Below are 11559 nucleotides of genomic sequence, written 5' to 3'. Positions count from 1 at the left end.
CAAACGGCTCGTGCCGTGCGAGTCGAGCCGCTGCCGAGAGCAGCAGAGCTTCAGGGCAACCCCCAGCCAGAGGGTGCTGATCCCAGCGCCGAGGCAGAGCTGCTTCTCCTTTCCCCGCTGCTCAGTAGACCGAGAGCGCCACTGCCCTCTCGTTTGCTGCCCACACTTTTGCGGGGTGGGCTCCTCCCCCACACTCACTTTATCAAACATGGAGATTTTGTTGATCTCGCCCTTGTGAGGACGGATGATCTCCAGCATCATCACGCTGCTGTCCTGGATAGCCTTGCAGATCTGCGTTAAGTTGACATCGGCAGCAAACTGCAGCTTGACAAAGAGGCAGGTGACCGGCCGTAGCTCGGACAAGTAGTCCAGGGGCTGTCTGTCATCAATCTGGAAGACGAGAGCAGGACACCTTCAGCAGCCAGCTCTCCCCGAGAGCTGACTGCCCCCAGCAAACACCAAGCAAGAGCCCCCACGTGGGCAGCAGCACGCGCTCTCAGCGGAAGGAATAACTCCTCCCCTCGGGGCAAAATAAACACAGCTCCCGGCAGCTGTGGCCATACCTTCCTCAGAACAGATGCGGGGACGTACTTCCGCAGCAACTTCCCCAGAGCATGCCGAGGGGCCAGGGAAACAGCAGGCCTCAGGATGCCTAGGGAAGGAAAATCCAGGCGGTCACTGGCAGGCTGGCACTACGAGCCTGCCTAGGGAAAAGCAGTTGGAAAGCAGGGGCTGGCACTGGAACTCAGGGAGAGAAAGTCTCCTCCAGTTGCACATTTCTTCCTCCTGCAGGTGCTCAGCCAGAGCAGGCCCCTGGAAGCAGGGGGAAGCAGCGAGTGCCTCCGCTGAAGCGCACCAGGGCCAAAGGCACAAATGCTGACTGCAAGGGGGAGAGGGCAGAGGGCGTTCCTCGCTGGCCCCTGAACAAGCCCGCCCCCACCTTTCTGGGCAGCCACAGAACGTCATGAACACGGGCCTCACCTGACGCCTCAGGAGAACTGTAGTTCAGCTGGGCTCGGGTAAACTTGGAGAAGATGTCTTCGCGTTCCGACAGAGACATCCGTTCCATGCCTGTAACCTAAAGGCACACAGTACAAAAACGCGTCGAGGACAGCTCCAGGACCCACAGAGGACAGTACCCGTTGAGGCAAACTCTTCCAGCGCCTCCTGACCCCCTCTTCAAAGCCACCCAGCAGAATCCAGAGACAACCCTGAGACAAAACTGCTCCCCAGCAGCTACTGCTCCCCACCTACGGGAGCACCTCTACACCTAGAACTCCCTGCACGCACGTCTCCTCGCCCTTCTCACACCTTCCTCCCTCACAGCCACGTCCACGCCCAGGCCCTCAGAATTGCTCCAGAGGCCGTCCCACCCACCTTCACAGCGCTTTGGCCTTTAAGTCTCTTGGTCTTGATCTGGTTCCGGTTACAGAGCTCCCAGCAGCTGGGTGACAGGATCACGTCACTTGCATTGGCAAGGTTTTGGGCCTGCCACACTTCACCCACGGCCTGGCCAAGGATCAGGAAGTGCTGCTGCTTTTTGTCTCCAACAGTCAGGAGGGACATATGCCCTGCAGAGATCCCTGGTGAGAGACAAGCACAACTGATGCAGAGAGCATTTTTACCTCCACAGCCCGCCACAGCTCAGCTCCTCCCAGGCCAACTTTGAAGCTCAGCCCTGGAGCCAGGCTCTTCCGCTCAACTGCTTCGAGCGCAGGCGTCCCACTTGATGGATTCAGGATCGATCGTGGCCGGGGAGGGGGTCCTAATCAGGGGCCCCACACCGGCACGTTGGCCAGCCACCGGCTCACTTTGCATGCAGGCAGCTCGTGAACGCCTGCCTGAGAACGCGCAGCAGCCTAATCCAGCACTCCCCGTACCTATCTTCAGTCGGAGCTTCAGACCCACGTCCGTCTCACGGATCCTGTACTTCTCCTGGATTTGCTGGCTACACTGCAGCACCAGGCTGATGGTGTCTCTCAGCTGCGTGTGCTTTGCTCTCCACAGCACCAGCACAGCATCCCCTGGGGAAAGCGAGGGGACAGGGACGGCTCTCGTGACACCTGACGCTCCCTGACCTGCACCCACCGGCCGGGACAGCGGAAGCCAGCAGGCGTGCCAGGGAAAACGCGTTTGGGTGAAGGCATCCTCCTCAACTACAGCACCCTGGCCACAGGCACACCTCCCCCTCTGCCCCGCCAGCTGCAACTGCAGCCACGCCGCCAGGGCCCGGGACGGCAGCTCCCCCTGGGCACCTGCGTGCCAGCAGAGCCACCCCTCGGGGCTCTGCCGGCTCGCGCCTCTGTCTCCCCTCTCCCCTCGCACTCGTCTGCAGCTGCAGCAGACAAGGCCACGTCTCTTTTACGCACACGTACCTGCAAACTTCAAGATGTCTCCACCAAAAGCCAGCAGCTCTGCAGACCAAAACAAAAACACAAGAAGAGCTGCAGCTAGGCCTTCTTCAGGAAGGCCGCAGGACAAGCCGCTCTGCTCAGACAGCAGCACAAGAGCAGCGGTGCTTTGGGGGCACAACTTAGCAAACGTAGCAGCTACACTGCTCACAGGGACCACAGCCCTGGGACCTACGCTACTGTGCCCTGTGACAAGGCCCCAGGGAAGGCAACGCACACTTTGGTCAGCGCCCCCATCCCCAGCTCATTTGGGCACTAACACTGGCTAGATGCCCCCGCTCCCCCCTGCGCCCCAACACCAGCAAAATCTTCCTCCATCACTGAACAGCGGTCACTCCACAAGCCCAAGGGTGGGTGCTGAGAAAGCGGGCACCTCCTTAGTCTTTGTGGGGAGCAGAAAGCACCTGCCAGAAGAGCCCAGCTGCTCTCGGCGGCTCTCAGCCCCATAGGAACCCCCAGCCCGCGCAAGGAGGAGGCGGCGGCGGCAGCAGCAGCAGCAGCAGCAGCAGCAGCAGCAGCAGCAGGCTGCCCAGCACCTCCCTCTCGTCGTGGCCCAATCCCACACAGTCCTGCAGAACGGCACTTACCCTCCAAAATGTCACCCATGTAGCGATTGAGGGTTTGCGTTACCTCATCCGCACCCCGCTCTATGCTGATGCTCTGGCTGAATTTCTCTGTCAGAGCAGTGAAACCTGCAACAGGGACACACAGGCACAAAGAAATCAGGACGCGTCTACAGGGCCAAAGGACCTGGCACTTTCCACGTCGCTTTCAGCCAGCCAAGAGCACCACGCTCCGGGAGAACCCAGGCGCGCCCCTGACAGCAGCCACAGCCCTCTAATTCCACCCGCGCTTCTGAGCGCTCGCTGACGGGCGCCTTCCCCATGCTCACACCCACCCGTTACGCCTAGCTCCTGCACTTGGCTGCCACCCTCCAGCGCGTCCCCCGGCTGCCTCCCCTCTTGCCTACAGCCAGGCAACACCCTGAGCTAGAAAGCCCACGAGGCCTTTGCCAACTAACGCAGCACCTGGCCAGCCAGCTCCTCTGCGCAGCAGCTGCTCCTCCAAGTTGGCCCTGACAAAGACTAACAAGGGGGAGGCAAGGCAGCCAGGCCTCCTCTCCCCGGCCTCCATGAGCCAGAGCCTGGCCCACCTCACACCTCCCCAAAGCTCCAGAGAGAGCACTGCAGGCAACAGCGCGGGCCCAAGCTGCTGCTCCGGCAGCCTCAGGGCTCCCTAACGCACGCTGCTCTGAGCAGACGGCTGACCACAAGCAGGCCGCAGGGCTGCTGCCAGCAAAGACCACCCCCGGGCTGTGACCTCAGCTACGTCCGAGCGCTACTTCCCCAAAGCGGAAGACCTCAGCGGCAAACGACATCTCCTTTGACCCCTTCTCTAACACAGGCGGGACGACCAGGGCTCCAAAAGGCCCGCTAAGTCCCAGTGGCTCGGGTCCGGGACTCCTCCTCAGTGCCCGCCCTTCATAACGCTTTGACCCACCTGACACATCAGCAAAGAGCAGCACTCCATGGAAGTTCTGAACGCAACGGTTCTCCTGCTTCAAGTCCTCAGACAAAAGCAGGTCGGGGACGTAAGCAGCTACTTCCCCCAGTTCTGAGCAGTGCTTTGACCTTCGCTCCCAGGCACAAGACATCGTCAGCGCCCTGGGGTACCTGCGGTACCTCAGTACAAGACGACCCACCGTGCCCACCAGGGAGGACGACCAGACACCACTGCACAGCGTTGCGCACTGGCCTTTGGGAGGCGCGGCTGGCCCTCTGTCACCAAGGGGCCGGGGGAGGTCACAGTCGGCTCACAGTGACATCGTCCGCGTGTCATCATTTACCTGTCCACTGTCGCCTACGCTGATCCGGCTAACAGTGACAGCCTCGGCAAGGCACCGCTTACCCAGCAACTGCCGGGAAGCTGCCCCCCGCTCCCTCCCTACGCCGAGCCGGTTGCTCAGAGGTGGCTAGCGCGACGCACTTGTCTCCCGTACAGAGCTGAAGGAGGCTCGCACAGCGACTGACCTCCACCCGTGGCCGAAACAGCAGCTGCTTCCCACGTTCCCAAGCGCAAAGGGCCTAACAGACGTGCTGACAGCCAGCAGCCCAGGCTTCCCCATGAGAAGGGAGCACAGGGCACAGATGGCGCCATAGTGACCACAGGGCAGAGTGGACTCCATTACAGTAAATGAGTAGCTCAGCAGCAATACAACTTCCACAGCTGCAAGGCCATTTTCTGCTTTGCGCATAAGCACTCTGCTGAAATATCATGGCTCAAACCAGACAGAGCCTTCAGGGTAACATGAGAGAATGCAGGGGCCATTTGCAGCACTGCGCTCCACTGCACAGGAAACCAGGTGTGTCCGTCACAGACGTATCAGAGAGGGGAAGAGAAAGTTCAAAGACTTGGCAGGAGGCAGCTCCTGTTTCCTGCTGTGGGTGCCAGAGCTGTGTAAAGCTTTCATGCCATACGCCAGGCACCCTGGGTCCCACACAGCCCACAACTGGCTATTCTCTAAGGGAAGTTGAGCTGGGAGCTGAGGGCAACCCCAGCCCAGGCAGTGCTGTTGTCACAGGGCACTGTCCTGCAGGGACTGAACACAGCATGCACAGCTGGGTGCTGGTAGCAGGGTCCAGCAACAGTCCCAGACAAGGCAAGTCACGAGTCAGATCCAGGGTCCATCCAGGGAGGACGGTCAGGACCAAAGGGAGACAGGGCCAGAGACAGGGCTGGAGACAAGTTGCAACATACTTACAAGAAGTCTGTCCAGGAGATAAGCTACCTGCAGTACTAGCCCAAGGTCCATTCAGGAGGCAGGGCCAGTGCCAGGTACACCTACAGTGTTGCTCAGGTAGGGACTGAAGGCCCAGGCCTGAGCTGAAATGGGGCTCCAGTGAGCAGAGGGGACAGGTGGGTGGATGTCACCCCCTAGGTGAGGATGATCAGGGCCATTAGGGCCCATTAGTGCCCTCAAGGCCCTAAGAGCAGCTTCCTCTCCCAGCAAGGGTGTTCTCACACCTTACCAAAATCTAATTTCAGAGGGGATTTGCTATGGAAAGCCCTGATCTCAGGACTATGGGTTGTCTTCAGGCTATTGTAAGGGGTTACAGATCCAGGGTGGGGACACAGAACTAGGAGAAGACATTGCACAAGAACGACGACAGGATCACAGCAGGGATATCGCCAAGCTCCTGTCCCACAGGAAGTCACCTGCTCAGCCCAGTGCAATCTGTCCTTTTCCACACTGCAAGAGGGCTCAGAGCACTGCACTGCAGCTCCTCAGGCATGGATGCTCCTCACTCTGAGTTCCAACAAGGTCTGGACAGCAAGAGAGAAAGGAGTTTGCACCATCTGTCTAAGTCCAGGTGCTTGCTACTTTCTGAACACTTGACTCCAGAGTTGTGATGCTCCTCACTTAACTGCTCCAAGTGTTGCTTTACACCTACATCCCCAGGGATTTTAAAGGCCATCAGCAGATTGGCTTATTGTGCTAAGCACTGCCCTGGCAGAGAGCAAACATTAGCTGTCTGTCACAAAGAGCTCAGAGGCAGAAAGGCAAAGCAGCTCTTCCCAGAGGAAGGATGGTCAGGCAAAGGAACTACATGGCAAATCAGTAGACAGAGTAGAGGCAGCCTTGAAAAATTTTTCCTGGGTAAAAATGTCTCTGGGAAAGCCTCCTTAGTCTTCTCTCTTCTCCTAAAAGGAGACAAAGCTAATTCACATTGCATAGCATTGTACAGAGCTCACTTGCTTCTTCAGTGTAAATGACCACATCTTGGCTTTTGACACTATTTGTGACAGAAATTGCACTTGTTCACACCTGCCCTGCACACGTTTGGTGTCCTTGTCCAGTGCACACATGCCCTGTAGACCTACAGGTGTGCACTTTCACTCATACAAAGGCAGCACAGGCTAAACAAGGCAGGTCATGTCATGTCCCCAAAACTAGGTGGCTTTTGCCAGCTGCTGACATCATAGAGGTGTCAACTAGCAATGAGCGTGACATGGAGACGCTCTAGCCACCACTCTGCACTTGCAGATCTAGAAAGCGGGTGAAACCCGGCTCAGCTTCCAGCCAGGCAGACTGCCAAGGAGCCAGGTGAGCCACAGAGACAAAGCACTTCCCAATAGCCTTGCCACTGGGCATCTTGTCGGCATGACTGTAATGATAAAACAGCTTGCCTAGGGCTCATGCTTTGCAGCTCCTCCGTGCCTGTCTGCTTGTGTTCCCTAAAGGGCTGCACGCTGTCGAAGGTGTTAGACCATGTCCCCTTCAGGTGGATCCCAGCCCCTGAGCCTCATGTTTCTTTTGGGGATGGGGCTGGCATCAGAGAATTTCAACTGCCCAAGCAAGTGCAGCTGTCAGTACCTGGAAGTGAACTGCACAGGGCAACAGTTGCAGGAGTTCCCTGTGACCATCCCACTGGATACCAGGCAGCTGATTCTGGCAACAAACAAGATCTCATACCTGCCTGCAGTAGAATTGAGCTTCCTCGCTGACCTGGTCTATCTGGACTGCCGGGAGAACCTCTTGGGGGATGACCTGGATTTTACCTTCACTGGTGTGGCGAAGCTCATCTACCTGGACCTCAGCTTCAATAACCTCACGCAGGTCACCTTCAGCACCTTCTCACAGCTCATCAGCCTGGTAGTGCTGAAGATGTCAGACAATCCCAACCTTGTGGAGATTGAGAAGGATGCCTTTGCCAACAACACCTGGCTGAGGTACCTGGATGTGAGCCGGACTGGCTTACTGTTCCTGGATACCAGCACTGTCCGCAATCTGCCCAACCTGAGGTTTCTGGGGCTCAGTGACAACCTTTGGCATTGCAACTGTTCCTTCTTGGACTTCACTGCCTGGATGACAAAGAGCAACGTTCATTTTCCAGGTGAGGACTATGTGAGCAGGACCCCTCTCCTCCCTGCTCCTGCAGATCTGGGTGGAGCAGAGAGGGCATTCTGTTCTCTGTCCCAAAACTAGGATATTGCTACCTCTATTAAATGCCTGGCCTCAGCCTCAGGAGGTATCACTGTGCCTACGAGTCACAAACACCTTACAGCCACAGTGCCAAGAGCGAGGAGCCCAAGGAGGCTCTGGGGAGATCTGCACTGAGAAGGCTACTGCTCTGATTTTCCTGCCTTTTCTCCGTCTGCTCTGTAGATCGTATCTTTTGTTGCTGCTGAAATATCACTGTGTCCGTAACAGTCTGTTGAAAAGCCTTCTCTCCATGGAAATGTATGAAGTACTACCCTATTTCTGCCTCTATTCTGACTTGTTTTGCTCAGCCTCTCCAGCCCTGAGCTCTCCACCATTCTGCCAGTGTCCCCTTCACTTCAAACTCCTCCTGCTACTCCATTTGTGCACAACACTGTGGGAAGGCAGATCTTATTTGCACAACCTCTACAGCAGTTCTGCTCAATGCTAAAAACAAAGTCAGTCTGAAACTCAGTCAGCCCCTCTTCTGCTCTCAGCTCGCACTGGACAGGGTCTCCAGGAAGAGTTCTGGTACTGCAGAAGTAAGCAAGAGTTTTGCTGCTGACTTCAGTGGGGCTATGGTCACACTCTGCTTCCTGCTGACCTATTTCCATATGTGAAGAGTGTACGCAATGCCTTTTTCCTTAAGAGCACGGCAGCTGTTGTGTTAGAGCAGATCAAAATTACAATTCCTATAACCTCCAGCTTTCACAGCGCTTCTAGCCATCGAAGCAAGTTCATTTGACTGGTTCTGAGGCTCAGGCCATGACCCATGGCCTCAAAAAAAGACTTTTGCTGTTCCCATGGGGGGTTCTGGTTTGGGTCCCAGGCGAAATGTGATTGACAGGGTGAAACAGAAGGCAAGTTAAGGCTGTGGTCAGAAAAGTGTCTCTGTACCCTTATGACTGGCAGGCTTCATATGTTCCCACTCTTCCTCCAGCATCCCAGAGCAAATTGGCTCAGTTTTATTTTACGTTATCCAAAACAATAAATGTAAGTACATTGCAGATGAGCATTTGCTTGAGTTCCATGACTTCAGCAGCACAGTGGCACTTACTCCTGAATAAGAGCCGTTTCCTGAAAGCAGGGCCTTCTTTCCTTACATCATCTGGGATGCCAAAATCCAGCCATTTTCCATCTTATTGAGACATTTACAGCTGGATCACAGACATTGAGTATTCACGAGGCAAAGTAATCACCAGTTCCCTTTTCCAGAAAAACACTGACCCCAAGGGTAAAACTTTGTTCTGCAGCTGTGAAATTTGTATTTGATTTTCCACACTGAAAAGGAACACATCACTGTACTAGTGAAAAAAGCTTGATCCTCAGTAATTCCCCCTACAGTACTGAGGGAGAGCTGCAAAAGAAAAACTGTTCGAAAGGCTGCCCATCAAGCAAGAAAGGAGTACAAAAGAACCATAAGGAAGAAAAAGGAAGGACAAATGGAAGCTGGCGTTAGGACAGAAGAGAATTAGGGATGTCTGTGTGTCTTATTAGCTGTAGTAAACACCCTGTAGGCAGTAAAGTTACTCACAGTCCTTATACAGATTACAGGCAGTTATGGAACAGTGTAAAGAAGTACTACCCATAGCACTCACCAGGTAGTTTGGAGATAACACTCAGAAGCCTTGAACAGGAGAGTAAAGCTCATTGCAGGCAGTTTGGTAGGATATGAGTAGAAAAGCAAGTGGCAGCAAGGACTGGGGGTATTAGTATGGGTCCCTGCACCACACTGTGAAGGATGGGAAAACCAAAAAGATCAAGACCACCTATTCAAACCTTTCTTATGAGGCTGGGAAGAGATGGAACAGACTGTGCTAGGACTGGGAAGAAGCGTCCCCTCCACCTGCTTACGTGTGTCAGAGCAGAGGAGGAAGAGCGGAAAGACTCAGCAGTAGCCAGTGGAGGCAGCTCCGGTTTCCTCCTCTGTGTCAGGCTTTGCTACATCCCAGCAAGGTGCTGGGGGCGAGTCAGCAGGAGGTGTTATATTTCCTGGAACTGCTGTGAGAACTGTGTTAAACTTTAACGCTGCAGGTAAATGTACCCAAGCTGGGAACCCTGGAGCACATATGCCCATCTGCATCCAGGCAGAGAAAGGCAACTCCATGTTTGTCAGGACTAAGTGGCCCTGAAATGAGGGTTGTTCCAGGAGCTGACAGCTCTAGCGCAGAGAGATGACGGGACAGATGTAACTGAGGGGCAATACGGAGGAGCACTGAAATCTGCTGCAAGCAGATCCCCATCCTGGCCTTTAAAAAGCTTCTGCAGCTTCACAGAACACCTTTGCGCCAGTGTTTTATGCTCAGCTGGAGCTGTGCGCAGTCTAGTTTGGCACAGTGGTATAATCCCACTGGCAGTATTTTCCTATCGGGACAATAACACAGAAATCATTCTGATCATTCTGGCAACCTGATGGTTGTGGTTTGGCAAGTGACAGACTGCGTGTTTTTATCTAGGCTGTAGAGGGAGAGGAATATGAAGTCTGGACCAATTTTTACAGTCTTTAGGAAACTCCTCCACAGTTTTTCTAGGAGGACTCCTATCCACTATTGCTCAAGGCACAGACAAGTTAGTCTTGCTTCTGCTTTTTCCTCTGCAGATGCTGAGAACATCACCTGCTACACACCAGAAGGTCTACGTGGCTTGAAAATGTCTGCAGTGAAAGCACAGCTCCAGTTCAACTGTCTGACCCAATTGCACAAGCGGGACTACATCTTTCTGTGTCTCATTGGCTTCTGTATATTCTCCGCTGGCACTGTGGCAGCCTGGCTGGCTGGCATCTGCGCAGTGATATATGAAGTCCACACTGCAAAGGGGGAGGACGACGAAGAGGAAGAGGAAGACACAACCACTTAGAATTGACCCTAGAAATCCTTCTTCTGAATGCCTGTTCTGGGACCTGAAAGCAGGCCCTTCCTGTCCAATTTCACATATTATGCGTCCCACTCCAGATGTGATTTTTTGAACCAAATTAAAACTGCAAGAGAACAAAGTCCCCGTGTCCCAATTTTGCTCACTCTGCTGCCTCCATGTTTATTCTTCCACTGGGACTCAGGACACTGACAAAATATTCAGTGGCCACCAGAACAGTGGACAACCAGCAGCATTAACACTCCTCCTTTACCGTATGATAGCCACAGAAAAGCAGGATCAGCATGGGGCCTGTCATGTCATAGGAGCAGGCTTGAAGAGTTATGTCCTGTGACACAAACTGTGCTGTAGCCGGGCAGTTTACCTTTACCAAGGTCTTTTTGGTGAAAGCCCAGCAGAGCTTACTGGGACCAGCCTAGATAGCTCACTGGTGCCCTAGAGAATCTGAGAATCTTCTCAGAAGGGCAAGTATATAAGCAAAGAGATTAAAAACAGGATGACAAGGTCAGGATCCTATTAGACTCTAAAGTAGGATGCTCCCATCACCATAAACCCTGGTCTGCAGGAGCCCTTTGTGCAGTCGGTGAGCAGTAGTGGGTGCCAAAGGCTACTGGAACGCAGGTCATCCATTTCCAAGCCTTAATGTGAACACAGGAGTCTTTAAGGTTAAGCTTTCACTTTCTGAAAAGCTTGCGTGTGGCCTCTACCCCTAGAACTAGGGAGCTCACTAAGAGAGAAACAAATGTTCTTCTCAGAGAAATTTTAGGGGGGAAGCATCCGCATGTCACAGTTAAATGGAGAGACTGAATCTTATGGGAAAAAGAATTAGGCATTTTTGTAACTGTTGGAAAAAAAAAAAAAAGCCCTTCAGAAAAGCCCTTCGGTTGGATCCGAAAATAGATTTAATTGCCTAAATGCAGATTTTGACCAGTCACTAAAATTCTGGAGGTGCCTAATTCCCTTAACAGGCACTTCTCTGATTCGCCTGAAAGCCCCACAGGCCCCTTGCAGGCCCAGGAGGGGTGCATGCCCACACCTCCCCTGCCCTGAGCACCCAGATCCTTCATACACCACAACTGGCATCAATCAGCAGGTGGGTTTGTTCCTGAAGGGCATGACCCTTCAGCCTGCTCTGAGCAGGCCTCAGACATGCTGGATTAGCACAAGCTGAAGTGTTTTGCTCGTTTAGGACTTTTAGGAGCCTGGGATCCCACTGGGTCCTGCTTTCTTCCTTTCTTACGCCGACAACAGTGAAAGACGCCATCCGTCCTCCTGCAGTGCGACCCCACTGTACCT

The 11559-nt window shown here is 54.1% G+C and overlaps 1 protein-coding gene across 1 annotated transcript; it reads left to right on the top strand.

Annotated features, from left to right (window-relative positions):
• Positions 1–4396: 4396 nt before the first annotated feature.
• On the top strand, positions 4397–10248 carry LRRC52 (leucine rich repeat containing 52). The gene is made up of 2 exons (XM_009672864.2): positions 4397–7306; positions 9992–10248. Exons 1-2 carry the CDS (start codon positions 6682–6684, stop codon positions 10246–10248), a joined length of 882 nt encoding a protein of 293 aa, XP_009671159.2. The 5' UTR covers positions 4397–6681.
• The last annotated feature ends 1311 nt before the right edge of the window (positions 10249–11559 follow it).

This window comes from Struthio camelus, chromosome 8 (genome assembly GCF_040807025.1).
Source record: "Struthio camelus isolate bStrCam1 chromosome 8, bStrCam1.hap1, whole genome shotgun sequence".
NCBI classification, from domain to species: Eukaryota; Metazoa; Chordata; class Aves; order Struthioniformes; family Struthionidae; genus Struthio; species Struthio camelus.
The sequence above is the reverse complement of the archived record's forward strand: the minus strand, read 5'-3'. Positions and strand labels throughout refer to the sequence as shown.